The sequence below is a fragment of the Podarcis tiliguerta genome, assembly GCF_965153285.1.
Source record: "Podarcis tiliguerta genome assembly, chromosome: 9".
In the NCBI taxonomy this organism is placed as follows: Eukaryota; Metazoa; Chordata; class Lepidosauria; order Squamata; family Lacertidae; genus Podarcis; species Podarcis tiliguerta.
The window spans coordinates 73,122,847-73,149,216 of NC_139542.1; the positions used below are offsets into that span (position 1 = coordinate 73,122,847).

Here is a 26,370-nt window from a genome sequence, read left to right on the forward strand (position 1 = left end):
TGACTGACCGGACCCAAAGGGTGCTCATCAATGGTTCCTCTTCATCCTGGAGAAGAGTGACTAGTGGGGTGCCACAGGGTTCTGTCTTGGGCCCGGTCTTATTCAACATCTTTATCAACGACTTGGACATCCTGATCAAATTTGCAGATGACACCAAACTGGGAAGGGTGGCTAACACCCCAGAGGACAGGATCACACTTCAAAACGACCTTGACAGATTAGAGAACTGGGCCAAAACAAACAAGATGAACTTTAACAGGGAGAAATGTAAAGTATTGCACTTGGGCAAAAAAAAAATGAGAGGCCCAAATACAAGATGGGTGACACCTGGCTTGAGAGCAGTACATGTGAAAAGGATCTAGGAGTCTTGGTTGACCACAAACTTGACATGAGCCAACAGTGTGACGCGGCAGCTAAAAAAGCCAATGCAATTCTGGGCTGCATCAATGGGAGTATAGCATCTAGATCAAGGGAAGTAATAGTGCCACTGTATTCTGCTCTGGTCAGACCTCACCTGGAGTACCGTGTCCAGTTCTGGGCACCACAGTTCAAGAAGGCAGCTAAAAAAGCCAATGCAATTCTGGGCTGCACTCTATGATTCTATGATTCATCCAGTTTGTATTTCAGAGCAGTATATGACATAAAACAATGATGAAACCATGGAGGTGTTATGTTTTTTGTTTTTGCTAGTGTATATATATTGTTGTTAACATGCAGTTAAATAAACTAACAACATTTGGTATGCAATGAAATAGACTTGTCTATCAAATCTGCCAATCAAGAGAATCTGATAAGTTACAGAACCTGGACCTTTGGAAGACATATTAGTTCAGATCTGGAGATGGGTATACACAGTTTACCAAAAGGGTAATGTTATTTCTTTGTTAATTGAGCTGAAATTCTTTTAAAAGTCCAAATTGTTTTAATCTAATGCCATGTAGTGGCTTAAACATAGGTCACTAGCCTAGATATTGTAAACAGCATAGGATTTAGCCCAGCTTTTTGAGCAACAATTGATTGCTCAGTGAGTCTTAGAATTCTCTCTCAACTGCAGCAGGAAGCCTGCTGCATAGAAATTAAGTCCTGTGAGGTCAGATAACACTGTTTAAGTGCAGATAACATTGCTCTTTTGTTAACATCTTCATGAAATTGAATTCTTCTCATAATACTGTGAGTCCTGGAGTCCAGTGAATCATAACTCTTGTCTACCTGATTAGATAATATGATGATGATCAGTCAGAAGTCAGGCAGAGCACATAATCAGATCATAAATTCAGAACCTTTGTCACCTGTATCTGTTACCCTTTCTTATTTAGAGAGAAGTTATCTTAAAAAAGAAATATTTATGCAATTAGGTAATCTATACTTTTAAAATATGTAAAAATATGTTTGGGCTGTAGTCCTAAATATAGTTATTCTTAACAGTCTTATTGAAATTTCTGGAACAGCTGTGAAAAAAAGCCAGCTTACAAAAAAATTAAGAAAACAAGTAACTCAGGGAAACTTTGTGACTTCTCTGAGAAAAGAGAAATTATTTTATTTATTTAGACATATTTTCAACCCACTGTTCATCACAAAACAATCCCAGGTCACGGGTACAATAAAACAAATAATTTAAGCCACATAAGCAACAGCCATAAAACATAAAACCAAATCAATGCAACATAAGCCAGCATAACAACCGACTCAGAACCAAAAGAGCTGAAAACTCTTGGTACTGGGACGGGAGGAAGACATTCCATAGGAAAAGCAGGTCCCGTTGAAGGGAAAATGGTGTGATTCTGAAAAGGTTACTCTAGAAGAAATCTATTTTATGTTTCCTTTTTTGAATATTGTTTTGTTATTAAATACAGTAAGCCCACAATTTATGCAGGGGTCACATTCTGGGGATCATGTATAGTCAAAATTGTGTATAGTCAAAACACATTGAGTTCAATGGTGGGTGGGATTGCCCAAATCCCCACCGGTTTCACCCCCCCCCCTTTTGCTAGGCTTATAAAGCTGAATGCACTCAAGTTAAATGCATGTAAATTGCAGGCTTACTATACTTACAAGATCTTTTCAAAATTATGTTATACTAAATACTATTGAAATCTATTATCTGCAGCATGGAATATACAAAACATTGCAGTATGTAGCTGAAAACTCCGTGGCTGCATGAAATCCAATCACCTCTTAGGCAGAGGCTCATTTTCTGACTTTTTTTGTTTTGTTACAATATATTATGTATGTATGTATGTATGTATGTATGTATGTATCTCACTTCTGAAATTTAAAACAATTTCCAAGTATCGCTTGGACACAAAACAGTTGTTTGTGACCTATGGGAGGAATTCACAGTCATGCTATTATATTCATTTTTCAGTGCAAGCATTTTTGCATTCTCCAACCCCCCCCCCCGAGACAATTTGCAGGCGGGGAGGGGGCTTAGGGGAGCAGGGGAAGCTCCACTGCACTTGTGGGGCTCATTGCTTTGGCTTCCACTCACATGCCATTCAGCTGAATCTGGCCCCATGTACAGAAAGGGCTGCAGGTAGAAATGGGGGGGCGGGGGGAGAAACTAATCCTCACATTTCCCTTCCTCTTAATTTTCTTATCCCTCTCCACTCAATAAACTTTTCTTACCTCTGCTGAGATTAAACTTCATTGATTGCTTTGATGGGCTTGGGCTTTGTGAGTCAAGCTTTTCCTTTAGACAGATCTGCATGAAGACTTTGCAATGCATGTTTTGCAGCCCCAATGCACGTTCTTGTACTCATGCATGGACACTCAAAGGTGCAAGTGCTGTGATGATTCCAGGCATTCCTGGGGCTCCATGTTGGAGGATGGGGATCAGCTCAGGACTGTCGTTGGTGAGGTCTTCCCAATAAACGTTTTGCTCTGAAAGGAGTGTGCGGGGAGAGATATTGCTTCAGAGACTCTTCCCAACAGCACACAAATGCTGCATGGTGTCTGGAATGCGATGGCTTTTGTTTGTTGCTGCTGTTCATTTGTGTCGGTCTTGTCTTCCTTTCTAATAGTTGATCTGTGTCTCTCTGTTTTTCCACTCGCCTCCTTGTTCTGTCTACTGCTTGACATGTGGCTGCAGCATGTTGTCAGGGCAGAACTAGTGAAGTATCCTGAAGAAGATAATCAACAGCAGAGCGCTGCCAGCTGTCAGAGTAAAGTCTGTTCAGTGCAATAGTTCAGGTAGTGTAGTAGAAAGACAGTGTTTTAACAAATGTTACTATTTCATTTGCTTGAAATACTAACCTTGATATTGTGTTTCCTTCTGATTTGTGTATTTGCAATAGCTAATATTTTGGCTCCCAAACGAGAGAATATTAGGTGCCTTCCAATTTCAATTGGATTTGGGTGGGACAAACTTTGGGACCAACAGTTGCAACCTCCTATAGCAACTATAGCAACCTCTTATAACCTCTGTGCTAGATTAGAAACTGCTTTTTGCCCGAGTTTCAGGGATGACTTTACAGGTGACATAGGGGATCACTTTTGGAAGGAGAAGCTCAAAAGGGGAAATGCACGAATGGGACTAAAGCAGCCACAGATACTGTTGTCCACTATCAAGTCTTAGGAAAAAAGAAAAAATATAATAATGGTGGAATTATGTACTGTATTCTCCTTTTTTAAAAAAGGAGAAGAAGGCGGATGTTAACACATGCAGTTAATATTTTTGCCCTGTACAAAACATGTCACCCCCACCCACCTGCTTTCATATTCCTTATTAAAAATATCTGGAATTACTTGCAAGAAAGCAAATGCTATGGAGATAAGGGAGTGTGTGAGACAACTGAGTCACCATTCCCTTCCCAACTGAATCATGCATTTTTGACTAGCTGGGGGTGAGTGTGGCTGAGGATGTGCACCTGAAAGCATATATGCACATAGAGCTAGCTTGGGATGAAAGTTTTGCCATGTGGCACTGATTGGTGATGAAGCTGCCAGCATCACCTGAGCCATGGGAACTCCTTCAGAGTGAGATATCCACACTAAGTGACATCATTCTCTCCTAATTTTACAGGGCTTTTGTTTTCAGTGTTTTTTTTTTTACTATTTTTAATTCTCTTGTGTGTAAATTGTCTTGAGATGGTGTTTTAGAATGTGATTAATGAATCAATAATAGCAGTAATAGTGATAATTATAGGCTTGGTTTATTGCAGCTTCAAAACAGAACTCTGAAGAGTGTGTTTGTGTGTCTGTCTGTCTGTGTGTAAATCACTTTTAAGGGGAATCCCACACAGCTGAAAAAAAATCATTTTTCGGTGTCTAAATTCAAACTTTACAAAATTTCAGGTCAGGACTAGTAAATATATCGCTGTAGAGTAAGTGACAGAAAAACGTTACAAGCTAGAGCCCTTTCCCCCCTCATTTGGAACAAAGGAACCAGTATTTAGAACTGGAATCAGTACTTGCTTATCATAACCCTTTAATATTTATAAAAAATACTTAAATATGCACTACGTGTTATACCAAAACATGAATGATTTCTGAGAACAGCAGACCACAGCATACCTTTTCTCTTTCTTGTTCTTTTTAAATGTTCCATATTTCATAGTCCAGTCATTAACATGTGAAATGTTTTACTAGCACTTTGGAACAGTGTTTCCTTCGGATTCGCTTGCTATAACCTCTTCTGTTTTTCTTTTCTCTCTCTCCTCCCCACAGAGTGTAGTGAAGGCGGATATTGTAAACTATAGCCAGGAGCCCGTGACAAGAACAGTTAACTCTCCTAGAAGCTCAATGTGTACAATTCAGTGAACTTTTTTTGTATTGATCTCCTTTGGCAGCCATACTACCTTTGCAAAGACGTTGCCCGGAATGTTGTTTTAACAGGGAACATTTCTGTAGAGCGTTTAGAAGTTTCAAGAACTTACTACCCTTTTGTGTGTTGAAAAGCAGCAGGCAGTGTTTTTGGCTAGTCAAGATTCAAATGTTGGGACCACACACTTTGAAAAATTATGAGATATATATCTATATATATCTATAACCTTGTGAATTATATTTCAATAAAGGAATACAACTATGTATACAGATGCCCTTTACATATATTGTCACTTTGTGGGACAGGGAAATTAAAAATGTATAAATGATACTGGATAATCAGTGATGCTTGAAATACAGCTGTGGAGTTGAAAATAAATCTCTGCTTATAGACATGATTGTTTCTCATTTTGTCCTTTCGTTTGTTAGAAGCAGAGCGGGAGAGATCCCTCATTTTACCATTGTGAGCAACACATTGCCATGTCATTTAGAATAATCCATATTCATTGTTACATCGCAAGGTGTTTCAGGTCTTCTTCAAACCAGTCGGCCCTTGTTCTTTTGTTAGTACAACAGATGGTCAAAAGGATCTTTCTTCTTCTGAGGACTGAATCAGTTTTTAAGATTTTAGACTAACAATTTTTGTGATTGCAGCATAACTGGCACAGAGGACGAGAACATTTCTTTATGAAACCAATCTGGATTCCAGCTTAACATGCCAATCGGATATATAAGTAGTTTCCCCCCGTACCAATACTTAAACCATTCAAAGTATTTCATATAAACTGCTTCCCAGATATTTACAAATTGGAATTTTCCTTAAATAGGAGATAGTAAAAGTAAAGTTTCCATTCCTATCTTCTGCTTTTAGCTCCCTGTAGAATGCAGCCTTTTCAGCCCATGTGGGTTTCCTACCCCACTTCACTCAGTTTGACACTGATTGGATTTTAAAATGGGTGTTTCCAGCTGCTCAGTTGGTTTTGTTTGTCTTCTACATGCATTTTCTAGGGGTGGAAAGTGTCGTGAGAAGTGTTGAAATAAACTGTTGACTCAAAACTATTTGGTTTCAACGACTTGCCAGAACCCAAAATCCTAAGGAGTTACCAACTCAGGTTTGAATTCTACATCTTGGTTGAAATGGGTGAAGACTTACCACATTTAAAGCTCTGGATTCTTAATTGGCTTTGGCTTTATTTTTGGCATGGAATCCTGGTATTGTATTAAGAGAGGCTAAAGTTAGCATGCCTACTAGTGAAAAGAACCGTTATTCATTTTTGTCCTTGCAGAGTCGGGCTTTTAAAAATCATTGGATGCCTGTGTTCTTGGATTTAACAATGGGTGTAAGCTAAGTTGTGTCGAGAGTGGAATACCAGATGAAGTAAAACGTATATAAGTCTTCCTTTGTATTGTCTGGATCAGAGCCCTGACACGGAGTATAAACATGAGCTCTGTCATCTCCGTGGGATTTTGAGAGGTATTTGATCTCCATGTAGGAAAAAATGAAGTGAGATTTCTGGATATATTCTTGTGTTTGTCAAAGATGAGGCAATGTTTTAAGATACTTAATGGAAACATTCAAGGGAAATGTTGATAGCCCCCAAGCCAACCCATTTGCTTTTCTCTCTGTCTTTCTCCCTTTGAGTCTCTCTATTGGCTTGAGAAAAAGAGCAGAGTGTGAACCAACATTAGCAAAATGGGTTACAGTTGTCACTTAGCAGTGATTTCCATCAATAGGTGACAAAGGGGCAGATAAAATTTCTTGCTAGATTCACAAACGTTAATTTCAGCTCCATTTATGAGCACTATGGCCGGTATTCAACTAACGACTTGCGCAGGGGGGAACCCCCCCTCTCCTTCCCCCATGTGTGCCCCATACTGTCCCCAAATCTGCTCAAGGAAGGAGAGGGGGGAAATGTTCTGTTTTTGCTGACAGAATGTTCACCATAGTGTTACGTTAATGACAACCCTGTGCCTTTAATGTATGAAAACAGATTTGCCTGCATATCTTGTTTGTAAAATTTATGGGGAAGCCTTTTAATCAACGGCAGAACTCATATTTTTGCACATAGAAGGTACAAAGCTCAATCTCTGGCATCTCCTTTTAAAGGGATTTGGGGTACTGCAGCTGGGACAGTCCTATGCCTGTTAGAATAGACAGGATTGGCCTATATAGCTGTGTGGTCTCAGCTCATGGTAACTTTATCTGTGGGGAGGTACAGGAGCTGGGGTAGTGTTTCCACACCGTACATGAGATTTAAAAAAAGCAAAGACAGCAACCAGATAAAGGCTGTGGTGCTGTGGGTGGGCTGCGCAGCATGTTGCCTGCCAGTGAAGCCAAACAAAGTGGGAAGAAGCTCATCAGCCTCAAATCTTGCAAAAACTGGGAAAACCTGGCCACTGGGAGACTTCCTCCATATTACACAACGTCTAGGAAGCTTTCCAGAAATTTCCCAGATACCTAGACCTGACTGACTTGGCAGTCTGCTTTCATCTTGAAGGGAGGTGGAGGTAGACAGATGGTGCTGCCCCTCCCTGGCACACCAATGATGCCCTAACCTGGCAGGTCTTTTATTGTTCCCCCAAAATAGGTTAAGCATGTCCCACGCCAGCTAGTTGAATGAGCTTTTTAGTGGTGGAACTGTATATGCAACACCTGCTTGTGTGCAGCGCTCCTACAACAAGGGATGCATACTATAGCCCAATAGTTGGCTTGCAGTAGATAGGACCTGCACACAGCCCTTATTCTACCAAGGAGTCGTCTTGGGAAGTAGAATTCCATTCTCACACAGAGATGGAGCAGCCCAGCAAAAACTTTGCCTAGCTGTCTGGGACCAATAAGATAATGGACAAGGTCTGTATGACATCAGGAAATGGTTCCCGTACCAAGTTTCCAAAACCAAGTAATTTAAGTAGGATCCAACTAGGTTCCATGATACTTACTGGTATCTGGTACCAACCCATGCTATTAAGTCAGGTTATGAAAACTTATCTCCCAGTATGATTGGTTGGTTACATCACTGGAGGAAGGGAATGGAGACCCTCCTTTTGTTGGTTTTGCAATCAAAATCACAAATGCATGATTGCCACACAGGCTTATGACACTCATATAGAGTTCCTGAATCAACATGAGACCACTTCCTAAATGCTTTGGTGAGAATTTCTAACAAAGGAGATAATCTTATGTGCTTACTTCCTGCCTGAGTGCTCCCTCTTTCAAGCCCAGCACTGTGAGCAGATGAATATTCATGGGCTCTGCTGAGAGCCCAGACTCTAATTTGGAAACTAATTTTGTGTTTTGTAACTAAGACGCATTTTTCACCTGCATATTACTTGATGCACTTGATGCCCACACTGAAATGGAAGTAAACCTTTTTTTTTTATTTTTTACTAAAGCATATGGTTTATTCTTAGCAACAGAGACAAAGAGGGGAAAGGCCAGCATATCATAAATAAACAGGAATAAAATGTGTAATTGCCTGGTTCCTAGCTTCCAATAACACAGCCTGTTTACATTAATATTTCTCCCACACATGTGGGACAGGAGGTTTAAATTTAAATTTACAGATTTCATCCTCAATCCATCTCCATCACTTTTTTTCTTAGGTTATAACCAGGGCTTTTTCTTTCAGCAAGAACTTGTCAGAACTGAGTTCCGGCGCCTCTCGGGTGGGTGCCATTGCCATTATAAGAGAACAAGGGAGGTGTTCATGGTGAGTTCCTACACCTCATTTTCTGGAAAAATATCACTGGCTGTAACTTTACATGTTAGACTAGCAAGCTTTTGCATTCATGTTCCTCTTAATGCTTGTGTTTCAGCCATTTGATGCTCAGGGGTCTTGAACACCTCCAGATTAACCACACAACCTCTTCACTAGATTAAAAAGAAAATACTCCACTGGCTGCATCGATACATCTTTGTGAATTGCTGTCAGATTAATGTTATTCATCTAATAATTTATTACACGAATGGTGTGGGTTTTAAACAAGCAACTCTCCTTTGGTACCCATATTGATAAATTTCTTGATACTGAAATATCAAAGACTGTAGATGTACATGTTCCTCATCACAGTAAGACAGAAGAAAATGAAGCTATTAGTCTGATCAGTATTTGATTATGGTTTTGGAGAAAACCACAGCTATGCCATCTAAGTTTGCCTTTGCCAGCAGGGGATGTTGAATGGCAAAGAAATCAAATAGAAAAGAAGAAAAGATTTATTGCCATATAATTCATGTGCTGAATCTGCATTTTGCAGGTCGTATTCTGTCTTTATGCTTTGAAATTGTTTACAATGGTAAAGACTCCCATTTTCAGAGCTGAAGCAAAGCCTCAGTAAAATGAAAGGGTTACCACCAAGACTTTGCTCGTTAACTGAAATGGAGCAGATCATTATTTTGCTTCCATGTTGAGATGACTCTGGCCTTACAGCTAGTTAGTTAATTCATCTTTGGGGAAGCACAATTTAAGTTACAAAAACATGTCTATTTAGACAGCTCACAAAACATACAATGCTTGGCAAAGCATTGGAAAGTAATTCTCAAAACAAACAGATTTCCCAGCACCACCCAGCATCATATTCATAACTCTTAGTACATTTCTTCCCTGACATTATAAAAGAAGCAGCAGAAGAAAATGGCTGTGGTGTTTAAGATCTGTAGTGTTTAAGGTTCAAGTTGGTGTCTACACTGCACACGTCCATTATTTAAGTGCATATACTAATAGTGAGCTCATGTGCTGATGCATGCTGTCTGTGCGGCCAAAATGAGGCTATTGAGAAAAACGAGGGAGGTATCAGCAGGGCACCCCAAGTTTTGGAGAAGGAGGGGGGCTCTTTAGAAGAAAATTTAATGGGACAAATAAATCTGAAGCACTCCAATGAGCACTACATGTCTGTTGAAGGAGGCAAGGGAAAAATAAGGAGGAGGGAAAATGAAACAATATCCCGAAATGGCTGGCTGGGGTAGAAATGTTTTAAATAAAATACATATGAGCCTTAGCAGTTTGTTAATTGCCATCCATATACTGTGTGCTTCATACTTTTCATGCTGCTCTTGCCATGTGAAAAATTCTGATTCAGTGTACAATAGTTGCACTGGAATTAGCAGGAAATGGATGGATGATCCATTAAGGGTCCGTGCCATTATAAAAAGCTACAGTGTGACCATTTATGTAGTACTCTTCTGGCTGTCCTATCTCAAAATGGATTCTTCAGAACTGGCACAGTTTCTGAAAGCTTTGAAAACATAATTAGCTGATTTGAACTCAAAAATATGAATTTGCATTTGCTTCTCTCCTACAAAATTCTGCCCATACTGTAATCTTTGCAAAGGAATATGCTCAGGTCTGTTGCCAACTGTATAATTTAAGCTAGGTTGCCCAATGAAGATGCTTCTGCTGTTAGTTCCAACCAGCACATCAAATGATGGGAATCTACTATGTAGAAAATGGACTAGAATTTGTGTGTGTGTGCTTTAAGAATGTGTCCCGTTCTCATTTTCATACAATAGCAGTGCTAGTTGCTGTTCAGTATTGTGTGTCCTGCCAACCTAGCAGTTCAAAAGCAAGTCAAAGTGCAAGTAGATAAATAGGTACTGCTCCGGCGGGAAAGTAAAGGGCGTTTCCATGCACTGCTCTGGTTCGCCAGAAGCGGCTTAGTCATGCTGGCCACATGACCCAGAAGCTGTACGCCGGCTACCTCGGCCAGTAAAGCGAGATGAGCGCCGCAACCCCAGAGTCAGTCACGACTGGACCTAATGGTCAGGGGGCCATTTACCTTTTTGTGTGTCCAGTTTTATTGTTTAACTTTTGCTTCTAGGCTTATTAAGCATGGCAGTCATTCTTTTTCTCTGCAAGGTTGTTGACTGCTAAGCATGTAGATAGACCTGAGGTGAGGGCTGGAATTGGAATAGCAATTGTTGGTCCACAAAAGAACATTCCTCTGCGGATTTCCAGTAGGAAGGACCCTCTCCCAGCTGTGTCAGTTTTCTGGTAGTACCCCACCACCAAAAGGAATTCAGGAGAAGGAGATGGAGATGGACAGCCAGAGTTGAAGCAATACAGAAAGTGAACAGAACTGATAAAATCTGAAAGACAAGAAATGAAACGCCATTTAGGAGAGATGGTTAAAAGGCCCATAGAGAGACTGATTGTCAAAGCAGTGGCAGTGCATAAGCTCATGCTACCTGGGGCAGGTGTGCAGAGCACGCCCCCAAGAGGGAAGGGGCAAGGAGGATGGGGAGCCCACCGCAGCTTACCCTGAAAAGCACACCTGGGGCGTGTGCGTCGCAGGATTGACCCGGGAATGGAGTTGTGGATGGTAGCATTGGGCACAAGGAAGCTGCCTGTCTCTGGAGTTCCCTCATGCGCCAGAGCCAGGCTCCAATGAGGGAGCCTGTTGTGTGGGCGCTTGGTTGCACCCTCTTAGAAAAATGCGCCCGGTGTCACAGCCCCCCTCAGCCCCTGGTTCAAAGCTATTTTAAGCTGCTAATTTTAACAAATTCTGAGTTTTGATGTTGCTCATTGCTTGCAGGGTTTTGTATACCAGTCAGATAATCAGTGTGCTTCATTTTTCCAGCATCTTTCCCCCCACAAGTACAATGAAAAACAAGCAGCGTTGCAGGGAGGAACATGGCTATTTGGCATGAGTTTATCTCCAGCTGATTCATTGGGCCCCTAACTGATACTGGAGCTGAAACTGCTCAGGTTTTTTGGCGAACATTTTAGCAGTGGGTGTGCGTGCGTGACGGAGAAAATGCTCGCTCACTGTGAACTGAGTTGGATGGGCAGGATAGAATCGTCAGCAGCATCATAGCGGAGGCAGGAGTTGACCAAGAATTGTGCTTGGGACAGGGAGTCACAGCTGACAGATGAAACCAAGATTCTGCCAAGTAACTCTGGAACATATCGGAGCCAGAAAGACTCTTCCCCTCTGCTCAGGCAGAGCTTCATAGGTGACGTGGATGAAACCGGTGTAATTTGTAAACACAGTATTATAAAATATCCAACATGACTATTTCTGCAAAGGCCTGGATGCAATTTTGTTTGGAAATTTCACTTTGTATTGTTATGCACATTTCCAATTAAATCACATAAGAAGGAACACAGGCTATATGAATGAACTTTATTACGGTCACAGACCAGGATAAAAAACAAACAATTTAAAAAAACACATATAAATAAAATAGCAGTTAGGATTTTTTAAAAAACAATAATTGTTAGAGCAAATAAGGACAAAGAAACAGGCATAGGATAAGACATCTGAATAAAATACAAGATTAAACACAGATAATGGATGGATAAAAACTGATAATTAAAACAGATAAGAACTAAAAACAAATAAAAACGCGCAGTTAAAACAACTATAAGAGGCTGCAGAGTAGAAGCCTCTGAAATAGAGGACTATATGTTAAAAAAAATGGCACTAATTTATAAACGAAGAGATCTTAAACTAAAGATTTATCTCAGAATATTATATGTGATTGAACAGATTTGTAATACTGTTGTTCTACAAACTCGATGATTTAGGCATTCCATGGTATTTTTTCCTATATGCATGCTTTTTAAATTATTGTCAAACTATTTTATGGATTTTCAGGCCACTTTGAGATATTTTCTTGTGGAAAGCAACAAATAATTGTAATTAAGAATAAAAATAAACTAATAATGTCAAAATCTTGCTGATGTACAAGTTTAAAAAGTCAGTAATTACAACATGAACCAGCCACTTCTCATTTCTTGATGTAAATTAATGTTTGAACTAGTGAATGTGATTTGAACTTAATATAGTAAAGGTTTCATCCTTATTTTAAAATACGACAACTTCATTCAGTTTAACAAAAAAGAATAGCTGTGACTTTATTACTATGATAATTCACAGCTGCTGAACCAAATCATGTATTTCCAAACTGACAATAGATTTTAAATCTTCAGCCTTCTGAAAATATTGCACTTGCCCCATAATTGCACCTGTTTTCATTTTGTCTGTTTTTAGCTTCTTATTTTATTTTATTAGTTCATTTGTCATTAAGCCACCCTGATGCTAGAGAGAAGAGTGCAATATAAACAAAAAAACAATCAAATGCAAAGTAAAGCTTCATATTTAAATAACGAGGCATGTAGATGCATCTCAACATTATACTGTCTGATTTGAAATCAGACTTATGTAAGATAGTCAGGTTTGATTTTAAAAAGATAAACCCAAAACTCAAGCATAGGGCCTCTATTATATTATCAAAGGGGACAAGGCAAGGATCTCTACTATGCCCAGTATTTTTCACTCCAGTCCTAGAAGTGCTGTTTAGAGACAGTATGAGAGAATTATGGGAATAAAGATTTAAAAAGAAATGTACAAACTAAGAGAATTTGCTGATGATTTGATATTAACTTTAGAAATCCTATTGCAGGGAGTAGGAACTTTTATGGATAAACTAAAATTTTAGAGTTTGGTACATTTAGCAGGTTTTAAGGTTAACCATCAGAAAATGAAAATACTAACAAAGAATATGACAGCATAAGACCAGAAGGTTTTGATGGAGAAAACAGGGTTTCAAATGGAAAAAAGTTAAATATCTTGGTATTACTATGATAAATATGAACTGCACATTGTTTCGGACTAATTATGTTAAAACATGGGCTGAAGTTTAAAAAAGATCTATTAAGAAGGGAGAAGTTAAAACTGTCATTTCAGTAGAATTTCAGTGATAAAAATGTTTTGCCTAGAATGATGTTTTTATTTCAAACCATACCTATTGTTAATAATGACTTACCGTTTAAAGAATGGCAAAAACATTTATCTAAATTTGTATGGAAAGGTAAAAAAACTACGGGTTAACTTAAAATGAAAATACTGCAAAATGAGAAGGAGAGGGGAGGACTGGGACTGCCTGATTTGAAATTGTACGTTGCAGCATGGCTGCCCAGCTTGGATAAAGGAGTGGGTGACCTTGAGAAATAAGAGAATTTTGGATTTAGAAGGTCACAATTTAAGGTTTGGATGGCATGGATATCTGTGGTATGACAAGATCAAAGTTAATGTGGAGTTTAAAAAACATTTTGTTAGATGTACTATATTGGGAGTCTGGAATAGAAATACACCTAGGTTATATACAAAGATATACCCCTATGGATTTCAACGCAAAAAAGTGTTTCATAGAAAAGAGGCGACAGGTAAAGAGAAATGGTTAACCTACCAATAATTATTAGAGTGGAGTAAAGGGGACTGTAAAATTCAAACAAGGGAATAACTAACAAGAGAAGGCTACAGTCTCCAATGGTTTGCACATCTATAACCAGCTGATAGACTTAAGTGGGATAAAAAGACATTTGGTATAGAACAAAAAAGACAAATTTTGAAATGCAGATATATATAGATGATGAACATGTTATTGCAAAAAATGTATAAATTATTGTTGAAATTGGAAATGCAAGAAGATCAAATTAAAGAATGTATGATTAAATAGGTGAGAAATTGTGGATATAATATACAGTGGATATAATATAATATATGTGAACTAAAGGGTTAAAATATAAGCTGTGTTATGACTTAAATGAATTTTTAAATTAAATTATGTACCACTGGTGCTTAACTCCTGATAAATTATTTAGAACGTACAAAACTATTCTGTATACCTGTTGGAAATGTAAAGAACATGAAGGGATGTTTTTAGTGTGTGTTTGGTGAACGTGTGAAAAAGCCCAAAAATATTGGATACAAATACATACACTGAAACAGAGAATTTTGAAAGTTAACCTTCAATTGAAACCAGAACCCTTCCTGCTGGAACTTACAGACATACAGTTACAAAAAAAAAAAAAAAGCTAAGGAACTTTGCTTCAATATATGATTACGACGGCAAGACTTTTATATGCACAAAGCCGGAAAGACTCATCATCACCAGCAATGGAAGAACGGTTGTTAAAATTAACAGACTTAGCTGAGATGGCAGAACTGACCTGTTTATTCAGAGAAAAGTCGTTCTTAAAGTTTGGAAACTTCTCATAGACTTTGTGTGTGAAAAAGAAAATGAAATAATGACATTTGTATTTGAGGATTGAAGGTAGTTTGTTTAGAGAAAGTGGTTTTGTTGAGTTATATTGGAGTGAATGAAGTGATTATTGTTTTTATACAGCGGACAGAGGAAGAATTGGAAGTTCTATAATCTCTGAACTTTATCTTTTTCATTTCCTCATGAAAGCTCTTTTCTATCCCCCCCCCTCTTATTTTTATACCTCTCTTTTCTTTCTTTTTTGCCATGTTTTTATCTTACTTCGATTAACATTGGACAAAAAAGACATTTGAGATTAGGTTTTGCATTTCTCTTTATCAACTCTAATACACACACGCAGTACACACACACACATACATACACACAATATGTAATCAAATCACATTCAAGTGAGCAGAAAATAATAGGACAAACAGATCTGACCTCTGCCATTATTCACCTGACAGTGGAGAGATGGAGAGTGAGACTAGTTGAGGCCACGGACTCAAGCAATGCTGATGGCGCTTTGCAGGCGTTGCTGCACAACACAGCGAACGACGGCCAGGGAGTGGGGCAGTGTGGGGTAGTGGCACATTCCTGTTTTGCCTCAAGAGGCTAACGGGGATGCAATGCCCCTGATCACAGAATCAGAGAGTTGGAAGGGACCTCTGAAGGATTGTCTAGTCCAACCCCCTGCAATGCGGGACTTTCAGCTAAAGCATCCATGACAGATGGCTGCCCAATCTCTGTTTAAAAACCTCCAAGGAAGGAGAGTCCAGCACCTTCCAAGGGAGTCTTTTTCACTGCTGAACAGCTCTTACTGTCAGAAAGTTTTTCTGTATGTTTAGTCGGAATCTCCTTTCTCATAACTTGAAGCCATTGGTTCGAGTCCTACCCTCCAAAGCAGAAGAAAAGCTTGCTCCATCTTCCACACGACAGCCCTAAAGATATTTGAAGATAGCTATCATATCTCCTCTCACTCCCCTCTTTTCCAGGTTAAAAAAAAAGGTAAAGGACCCCTGACAGTTAAGTCCAGTCACAGATGACTTTGGGGTTGTGGCGCTCATCTCGCTTTACAGGCCAAGGGAGCCAGCGTTTTTCCGGGTCATGTGGGCAGCATGACTAAGCTGCTTCTGGCACAATGGAACACTGAAACCAGAGCAGCGCACGGAAATGCCGTTTACCTTCCTGCCAGAGTGTTACCTATTTATCTACTTGCACTTTGACGTGCTTTCGAACTGCTAGGTTGGCACGAGCTGGGAATGATCACCGGGAGCTCACCCTGTTGCAGGGATTCAAACCGCCGACCTTCTGATCGACAAGCCCAAGAGGCTCAGTGGTTTAGACCACTGCGCCACCCGCTATGTTTAGTATAAACCCATATGTTTAATTGGAATCTCCTTTCTCGTAACTTGAAGCCATTGGTTCGAGTCCTACCCTCCAAAGCAGAAGAAAAGCTTGCTCCATCTTTCACATGACAGCCCCTAAGATATTTGAAGGCAGCTATCATATCTCCTCTCACTCCCCTCTTTTCCAGGCTAAACACGCCCAATTCCCTCAAATATTCCTCATAAGGCTTGGTTTCCAGACCCTTGGTTATCTTGGTCGCCCTCCTCTGCACACATTCCAGCATGTCAACATCCTCCTTAAATTGTGGCGCCCAGAACTGGACACAGGATTCCAGGTGGGGTCTGACAAAGGCAGAATAGAGCGGTACTATTATTTCACTTGATTTGGACACTATGTTCTGTTGATGAAACCTGTTGATGCTCTAGGAAGGTGATATCTACAAACAGGCACTAGTTTCATCAGTGTTCTTTATGAGCTGCCCCATCAGTTGCTCACAAGATGCAGGCAGTTTGGGTGATTTCAAAACTTATGTAACAGCCAAGCCTTCCTCTACTTATGAGATCAAGATATTTGCATAGGCTCTTGGACCATGTCGGTTCCCACAGGTGTTCCTACTTTCAGGTACTTGCTGTGGAGCTTAACTGTGGGCTGAAAGCAGCTCTGATTGTCCAGCAGTGGGGGGAGTGCATGGTTTGTGGCATGTTGTACTACTCCTTCATTTGTAGCCAAGGAGTTAAAATCCTCAGTTATTCTGAAAAAAACATAGGCAGACAAGGCATACACAGCTTGAACGACCAAGGAGGACGTCTCTCTCCTGTCCAAAACAAAATCTGACTTTATCTTTTTACTGTGCTGTTGACAACAAAATAACCAGCTTTTGGTTTAGTTCACATCTAAGCACACAAAATCCCAAGAGCTTTGTAGAACATTTATTCAGCTGGCTGGGGTAAAAAAAACAAAAAACCTGTGCTAAATTTATTGTAGAAGTTTTTTTTTTAATGTGTAAAAGTCACACAGAAATCACAAACTGTGATGTTAATAACTTTGCTTGCACAAAAGGCAACCAATTACCGTATGCGCTCTCTCTCTCTCTCTCTCTCTCTCTCTGTGTGTGTGTGTATGTATAAGCAGGACTATGAACTTGCTGATAGTCTCCCTCCACCCACCATGCAAACTGGTAATGTTTGAGGACATTCCATAATAGCACCAGGGGCCATGTGGCTACTTGCACACAGTGGTAAGGCTTCATCAGTTTTTAATGGCTCTTAAATCCATCACCTTTTAAATAAAGGATAATACTTTTGGGATAATACATGTGCATGGGTAATATTCTTAATTTAAATATCACTTAGTACAATCACAGTTCTGAGTTTATCATTGTTTTGGATGACTTGTAAAAAATGATATTAATGCCTCTGGCTACTGCTTGAAAGAAAACAATGTCAAAAGCTGACTTATGCCTTTGGTCAAATGCTTGCTTTGAGTTTCATCCATCTGTTAGAATACACAAATTTACAGAAAGATTAATTGGTTCAAAGAAGGTACATCTTGTTAAAGGGTCTTTCCTTGTCTAACTGCCTGTCTAGCTGTCAAACAGATCATTGCCCTGATTAAAGCTGCTCAAGGAAAGGAATACTAACCAGATGAATGATTAATAAATGTATGACCATACGAATTAGAAATATCACTTTAGATGATGTCCCATTTTGATGACATGGCAAATTAATGATCTGTGATAAGGATATTTTCACTTGGCTTCCAGATCATATTTCTCAGGCATTTTTAACGATTTCAGTTATCCTTACATAAATTGCAGCAACAGTTGTTTAGGAAAGTTTCTGGCTTACTATAAACACCTGAGATGTGTTGTTGTTGTTGTTGTTAATAATAATTGAATTTATATACCACCCTATACCTGGAGGTCTCAGGGCAGTTCACAGAATAAAATCAAAATATAAAACCACAAAATACATAATCAAAATAAAAGCAACAACCCAATAACCCTCACCCCAAAAAAACACATTTTAAAAGGGCATAGGATCCTCACAACATTTAAAGTAAGACATGAACAAGAGCCAAACATGAACAAGAGCCACTTGTTGGAAATTTCATGATCTCAGAAATGTTTGCAGCAATATTTATTGGCAATGCAATTGGCCAGGTGCCTTTCTGATACAAAGACAAAAATAGCTCTGAAATAAGAGTGGGAAGGGAAAAGTTGCCCAGAGTTGTTGAGCAATAATAATTATAGTAATTTCTAAAGTGTCTCCTGTGGCAGAGATGCGGCTCCTGTCCTCAGGCTGTCCTAAAAAGACAAAGCTACAGGAGGGAATACGTAGAGGACGGGCATCCTATCGGCAGCACCAGAAGTAGTGAGTTGTGCAAGGATTCAAATCTAGTTGGGGCCAGGCTGATCTTCCCCTGCTGGGGTTATTGCTAGGATGGAAGTAGTACAACTATCCCCCTTTTTATACGTTACTACTGGATTATGCAGGGGACGCGGGTGGTGCTGTGGTCTAAACCACAGAGCTTAAGGCTTGCCAATCAGAAGGTCGGCGGTTTGAATCCCCGCGACGGGGTGAGCTCCTGTTGCTTGGTCCCTGCTCCTGCCCACCTAGCAGTTCGAAAGCACGTCAAAGTGCAAGTAGATAAATAGGTACCACTCTGGCAGGAAGGTAAATGCCGTTTCTATGCACTGCTCTGGTTTCACCAGAAGTGGCTTAGTCATGCTGGCCACATGACATAGAAGCTGTCTGTGGACAAACGCTGGCTCCCTCAGCCGATATAGCGAGATGAGCGCACAACCCCAGAATTGTCTGCGGCTGGACCTAACGGTCAGGGGTCCCTTTACCTTTACGTTACTGGATTATGCAGGCGTGACCTAGCCACTCAGCCACAGAGACAGAAAAAGACTAGGATGGTCACTCGTGGTTTAAAACTGAGCTGCTTCCCCATTCTAACTTCCAATGCAATAAGTATATGGGTATTACTAAAGAAATGACAAACATTAAAGTGATACCACCCTAGACAGTTATGACCAATGTTTTCCCAGCTTTTACCAGAAGTTCAGGCTGTGTGTAGGTTTAGAGTTTTCCTGTCTCTGTTGCCACAGCTCTGACTTCCCTCATTCTCTGTCAAAGTTATCTGGCAACAGTCACTCAAATCTTAGCAACATGCTATGAGCCAGTTTTCCCTATTAAGTAAAATAAAGTCATTATCAGTTGCTATCTCTGGGTTAGGTTGCTAGAAGTACTGGGAGTGAGGATTTGCCTTAACACTAAGATGTAATTCAACATGCATGAGGCGACATCCGCATACCCCCAGGAACTGTTTTGTGAGCCAAGCGCAGGTGCCAACCACTCAACACAGTAAACATGCTAAATGCAATTATGACATGAATTAGGCACTTGCTTCCTCAGCATATTTTATTTACGTGCAAATATTTCTATATTCAAGAACAAAGTTCATGGTGGTGAACAATATAAAATCAACAATAAAATTGCATTCATAAAACAAAGAGAAAAAACAGCATAGATTGCTCAATTGGGTTATTATATCAACAAGCTGGATTACCCCCAGGAAAAGCCTGGGTCAAGAGATGAGTTTTAAGCTGGCTTTCTTCTTCTTTGGTGATCACTCGTAGCTGAGTAAGATTGTCTTTTAACAATGAGTCTGTAAGTGACTGTGGAGGCCAGGTCTGGATCCACACATCCTTCCACAGTGGGGACATTGGTTTCCGCACAGGAGTTGATTGCGGTATGGATTTGCCAAGCGTGCCTTCCTCTTAGCACATTTCTCCCTTGCGTCCTGAGTTTCAGCATCTTCAAAGCCTATGAAGGCACCTAAATGCCAAAACTATAGGTAACTTCCTGATGTTAACAGGAAGTGCTCTCAAAATGTCATGTGCTGCTACACTAACCCTGGGAGCCCCCAGCACTCTGAAGACGGTCTCTCCTGAGGATTGAAGTGACTGCACAGGAGTATACAAGGTAAGGCAGGGGTTGCCAAACCAGCACCTCTGGGTGCCATAGCATCCGCTAAGGCTGCCTTTGGTACCCCCAGGGTGAACCGCCACCCTCAGAGTCCTAGCTGTCATTTTAAAAAAGCAACTTCCTAGCACTTCTAGGACCTGTGATATGAGGCAACATGTATAGACACAATTCTTCTCAATTTTTGTGAGAAATTAGCCTGTTTAATCCTATCAATGTTTTACTTTACCAGATGCGCCAGGTTGCCCCCAGCGCACATCACGTGTGTGTGACATCACACACGTGTTGTGCATTGCACACATGTGATGTTAGGCATATTGTGCATGTTGTTGCATTGTCTAAAGGAGTGCTCTGCACCATGCAGGGGGCCTGGCCCCATTCCAGCAAATATTCAGGGGGGCAAAGACACCTGTCTGCAACAGGGAAGGCCCCTAAGAAGGCCCCCTTCCCACTCCCAAAATGATTTCTAAGAAACAGTCAGAATGTGAGAGATCAGGCAGTTGCTAAAGTTTGTTCTAACTCAGATTCATAAAACCAGAACCTTGATTCCTAATTCCTCTAGTTCCACATTAATGTGTGTAACTGGCAGCTCCAAAGAATTCGCAGCAACTTCTAGAAGATGAAAAAGAGACTCTCTTTCAGTAACGCTGACTATGTACACAGCAGCTTGGAAGTAAAGCTGACTGGACTGCAGATTTGATGATGCTATGCTCCGAAGCAGCCAGAAGGTGTCTAGGTCTCTCTTGTGCGTAAGATGCAGGAGCCTTTAAAACAGGGAATGCAAGACCTGCAGCAATACATTGTGTGGTGAGTAGAAAGTAGGTTGGAGGAGGAGGGGAATCCCAGACGAAAAGTCAGGTTTGCTGCATTTTAACATCATATGTATAGGATGTTTCTCTCTCTCTCTCTCTCTCTCTCTATATATATATATATGTGTGTGTGTGTGTGTTCTTGTGCAATGGTTCTCAAACTTTTTTCTCTGGGCCACACTTTCAGAATAAAAATTTGCTCATGCCACAACCAATTTTTGTGTGTGATAAGAAACACATTGGAAATCAAGAAGAAACCACTCATAGCAGTGCTTGATTTATAACACAGAACATAACCACTTTATAATATGATCATGGGACATCCAGAAACTATAAAACATAAGAACATGAATCATTCCCAAAAGTAATAATAAACGAGCCTCTTGCATATGTATGAATAAAAACTCAATGAGGGGTGTTGAGCTTGCTTTTGCCGGATAATCTCATATTTGGTCTAATTTGACACAAACAAACTCTCATCTCCTCATCTACATAAATAAGCTTTTCTCTTTTCTGATCTTTCATATTTGTCAGAGTTGAAAATTCCTATTCACGACGATACATTGCAGATAATTTTAGAAGAATAGCCAATGCTCTTGAAGAGAGGTGTGGATACAGTTTCTGGTTGTAGATCCCATTCTTTTTGTATATACTAATACAAATACTATACTATAACACACTGAAATATTTAAATGCTTCGCTGATTCTCCTTGACTCTGCCTGATGCACTTGCTATCCTCTCCTGCCACCCTCTTGCAGAACCACAGCCCAATGCTTGACAGTGAATCCCAATACATTTGTACCCATGCGGGAGAACATTGTATGGCATGAGCAGGATTTCATCTTACTGAGCAAATGGACAGAGACTTATTATGGTCCCAAGTAAAGGTAAAGGGACCCTGGACCATTAGGTCCAGTCGCGGCAACTCTGGGGTTGCAGCGCTCATCTTGCTCATTGGCCGAGGGAGCCGGCGTACAGCTTCCGGGTCATGTGGCCAGCATGACTAAGCCGCTTCTGGCAAACCAGAGCAGCGCACGGAAACGCCGTATACCTTCCTGCCGGAGCAGTACCTATTTATCAACTTGCAATTTGGTGTGCTTTCGAACTGCTAGGTTGGCAGGAGCAGGGACCGAGCAACGGGAGCTCACCCCGTCGCAGGGATTTGAACCGCTGACCTGTGGATCAGCAAGCCCTAGGCTCTGTGGTTTAAGCCAATGCGCCACCCATGTCCCTCATGGCAGATACCTTTATTTTACCTTTTACCTCATGGGAAACTTGTTTAAATTCTGACTTTGTCATACCCTGAAACATCTCTGGTCCACTCTTACTCCTTCTATCTGCCAGCTTGGCTATTGGATGACTAGAGCAGCTTAGGAGGAGCTGTTACTTGCACCCATTGGCTGCTCCTTTCAATGAGTAGAAGCAGCAGTAGCTGCTGTGCTTGCTTCAAATAGCACTTCTCCAAAGTGCCTTAAGAGGATCCCTACAGGGGATCAGACAGGAGTGCAGGGACTTTCTTTAAGCGCTTTGCAGAAGCACTGTTTGAAGCAACCTCCTCCCATTCTTTAAACAATTGATTGAGAAATGTTTAAAGGAGGAGGGAAGCTGCTTCAAACATCAGTTTTGCAAAGTGGTTCAAGCAGCCTTCCACCCCGCTTTAAACATTGTTTGACTGATATTGAAGTGGAGGGTGGCACTACTTCAGAGAGGCTTCAGAGGCCACATGGGAGGGTGTGGGCTGCCCAAAAGCCTTTTGCAAAGAGCAAAAGGGCTTTGAAGCCAGAGTCTGAGAGGTGGGCAGCGTAATCTCCATGTCAATCATGTGGTGTCAAGACAACCAATTCTCTTTGTTTAGGGAATTGTTTTGTCAAGAACAGAACCCTCCTACAGACTGAAGTGGTACAGCCCCGACAAAGTGAGCACTAGGCTAGTCACTGCCATTTCATTACAGTAGGGTTGCCCTTCTCCGCTTCCTTGAGAGCTGCCTCCAGGCTGAAGTCTTAGGAAAACATGGGAAAATGTTCATTTGCACAGAGGAAACAGTGAGAAATTTAAACATTTGCAAGCATGGAAACTCATGGAGGTGCTGAAAAGAAAGGTCACACTCCAGATGAGATCACTGTTTGACAGAGTCACTCTAGAAGGATGTTTCAGGAGGACTCGATTGCAAAGGCTACACATGACAGAACTCTGGGGGTTTCCTTTTCAACGTGATCAAAAGGTTGCTTGGCTTGGCAAGAGACTTGATACAGATGCTGTATCTGGTTGAAAATTGGCACTTTGAATTTAGGAATCTGCAGCGTTCGGACTTACTATATAATGAATCTCTAATTTATTGCCCCTAAAGGTGTATGGTGCAGGCATGATGGGATGTTCTGCAGGCTAGTCTCACAACAGCTGCTGCTTAGGCCATGTTCAAAAAAACAACAACCATGACACATATGAGTTATGCAGGATGACTATGGGGAAAGGAAGGGGAGCCTGGAGCTCTAATTGCAGGACTCTATTTTGACAAATTTAAAAATATGTAACATAAATTAACCCATGACTAGCCTGCTTGTTGGAAAACCAAGGATTGGGTGGCCTATTGACTTACCCATAGGTATTATGGCTATTTCCCAACCTCTCTCTCTACCCTGGAAATAATCCATATGTATATCTGAAAAGAAATTGGAAAGTAATGCAGCGTCTTTTGAAGGTAGAGCGAAACTGATCCCCTTGTCTTAATTTAGAGTCAAGCCAGTATTTAGAAGCTTTCTTGCTGAATGTATGGAAAAACCTTATCTGTCTCCCTCAGTTTGTGCACTGACGCACACACACACACTTATCCACTGGGGTGTCCATTATACTGCATTCAACGCACAGTACCATTCATGGTGACTGACAGCTTGGAAATCCAGCTGTCTCTGCTTCAATGAACAGAAGAACAAGAAAGGGTTCTAGAGCTGGAAATATGTGATATTTGCAAGAAATCTATCATTGACATGAAATGTCAGCTATTTCCTCAGAAGATAAAGTGTCACCTAGTTTATACCTAGTTACCTAGTTTACTAATAATTTTATCAAGAGTAAAGGTAACGGTAAAGGGATCCCTGACCATTAGGTCCAGTTGTGGCCAACTCTGGGGTTGTGGCGCTCTTCTTGCTTTACTGGCCGAGGGAGCCGGCGTACAGCTTCTGGGTCATGTGGCCAGCAGGACTAAGCCGCTTCTGGCGAACCAGAGCAGCGCACGGAAACACCGTTTACCTTCCCGCCAGAGTGGTACCTATTTATCTACTTGCACTTTGATGTGCTTTCAAACTGCTAGGTTGGCAGGAGCAGCAGGGACTGAGCAACGGGAGCTCACCCCGTCGCGGGGATTTGAACCGCCGACCTTCTGATCGGCAAGCCCTAGGCTCTGTGGTTTAACCCACAGCGCCACCCACATCCCTTTCATCAAGAGAGTTTAAAACACTTCTGCATTTGTCCCTATGAAGGAGCTGTGTGCATGTGGAACCTTCTAAGCAGGACATGAAAGAACTTCTGGGAGAAATTCTACTCTCTTCATAATATAGTTGAGTATTATAAGGTGGGTAAATGTGTACCTTGAAGTCAGTAATCACAAAATTCTGCACCATCACTAATGCAAAATTTTGTTTCATCTGATTTTAATTTCAGATAACATTATTCGTCAGATCTTGTCCTTTAGTCCTCTGGCTCACAATGACTCCTCCTTATTTCTATCATCATGCTTTATAAAATGTAATATATAGTTTCATTGCTCTACTGCACAGTCTTACCTGACATTTCAAGGAGGCATTTTGCAGCATTTGATAATACAAAACATATAGCCTGTAGAATACAGCTGCCATAAGCTCAAAAGCTATACAGAAAGCAGAACAGGAATGTGAATTAAATGTTCTGCAAGGCACATCATTTCCCCTTCTGGTTGTCTCATAGACCATATATGGGAATCTTCTACCGAACAAACCAGCAATAAAAACTCCACATTGAATAGACACTTCTGCAGCAACCAAAGGACAATGCTTGTATAATTTAGGTGAGAGCTCTTATTTATTACTGTGAAATTATGGTGCACTTTAAAGTACTCCTTATGTGCAGAGAGCAGAGGAGATTCTTAAGCTATTAACATTTGATCTTCTGCTGTCATTAATCAGGAGCAGAATGTAATCTAAATAATGTGTTTGTACAGTGTTGTCGAAGGGATAGATTTGCAGCCAGGCTTTGAACTTACTAGACTTCACATAGAGACAACTATTTTACTTTTGACAATATCCACTTCTGGCGGATGTTGCTCTGATTATTTTAATTTTATGATGGGATGTTTTCAGTTGAGGTAAAACTTAATTTTTAAACAATCCCGCAAATACTTTCTCTGTTTAATCATTTCCCCAGTTTAGTCATTTTTGGAATTGAGATATTGCAGGTTAGGAATTGGTTTCCTGGAGTTCAAACGCTGAATAAACAAAAGATAGAGAGAGGAGGAGGAGGAGGAGAAGGCGGGTGGAGGAGCGGGGGAAGTGAAGGCGGAGGTGAGAGAAGAGCTTGTTTAATGTAAAATCTGTCATCTTTGTTTCAAGGGCTATTGCCATTGTTTGAAAATTTAATGTATGCAGGTTGGGAATGAAAAATTCTGTGCTTCTGTATGTCCATTAGGGGAATTTGAATTAGATTCATCCATTAAATCTTCATGAAGAGAATTACTAGTGAACAGATCTGTATTCATGGTGCATACACTTTCCTGAAAAAAACTAAACTTTTCATGTGTGTGTGTGTGAGTGAGAGAGAGTTTAAACTATTAGGTAAAAGGTACATTTCTGGCTTTGAACGATGTTGGTGCAGTGGTTGGGTTCAGATGACATGACAATGATTCTTCTTTCTGAACTCTCAGTTACTCAAAAAACACCATTGGAAACCCAGAAACAACCAATTATCAACCTGGCTTTGTACCAAAGAGATGGTGATTTTGGACACCAACCAGTTCCTTTCCAAGTGGCTTATGTGAGAACGAGAAGGAGCTGCACTACAAACCAACATCATGGTGAGGTGATCAACAGCATTATGGTGGGCTCAACAATATATATGAAGGAAGAAGGAAGGCATCTTCATTGGCACCTTGGAAGCAGAATCAATTTTCATCTTGCACTTATGTTCATTGTTGAATACGGTTGCTCTGGAGATCAATGTATTGAAGTGTATCTTATATCTGTATATAAAATCTGCATTTAATCCCTGGTTTGTCTGTATCATTCCTAGGCCTCTGAAGAGGCCTATATCTATATCTGAGTGCCTTCTGTGGTGGGCTGGTGAATATTGAAGTGTCTGGGACTGTAGTGTACCATATGTATCATATACCCTTCATGTTCACAGTGCGCACGGCTTCAGCTCACTTTTGCATTTTTCTCATACCAGTGCAGCAACTCATCCTCTACCTGCTGAATATTGAGGGCCATCTCCACCCTGCTTCACCGATCATCT

General features: G+C 40.6%; 1 protein-coding gene and 2 long non-coding RNA genes across 6 annotated transcripts in view; all 3 read left to right on the forward strand.

Annotated features, from left to right (window-relative positions):
* The window catches only part of RAB28 (RAB28, member RAS oncogene family), a 57,795-nt gene extending 52,639 nt beyond the window's left edge, over positions 1–5,156 (forward strand). Inside the window, exons 7-8 of one of the 3 annotated variants that reach the window (XM_083399179.1) lie at positions 3,089–3,189; positions 4,666–5,156. In XM_083399179.1, the coding sequence (XP_083255305.1) occupies positions 3,089–3,184 (96 nt within the window). In that variant the 3' untranslated portion in view covers positions 3,185–3,189; positions 4,666–5,156. Of the gene's footprint in view, positions 1–615; positions 3,190–4,665 lie in introns of those variants that run through there. The other 2 variants (XR_014501998.1, XM_083399180.1) reach the window with 2 other exon arrangements.
* Positions 5,157–6,698: 1,542 nt separating this feature from the next.
* On the forward strand, positions 6,699–11,872 carry LOC310657946. Its single transcript, XR_014502026.1, has 2 exons — positions 6,699–8,471; positions 11,335–11,872. It is a non-coding gene; the product is annotated as an uncharacterized lncRNA (long non-coding RNA).
* Positions 11,873–12,804: 932 nt separating this feature from the next.
* On the forward strand, positions 12,805–26,121 carry LOC310657932. Of its 2 annotated transcripts, XR_014502012.1 has the most exons (6): positions 12,805–13,925; positions 16,281–16,427; positions 17,225–17,330; positions 24,832–24,931; positions 25,784–25,956; positions 25,992–26,121. It is a non-coding gene; the product is annotated as an uncharacterized lncRNA (long non-coding RNA). The 2 variants fall into 2 exon arrangements; XR_014502013.1 differs by lacking the exons at positions 12,805–13,925; positions 16,281–16,427; positions 17,225–17,330 and adding an exon at positions 20,451–20,889.
* Positions 26,122–26,370: the final 249 nt, after the last annotated feature.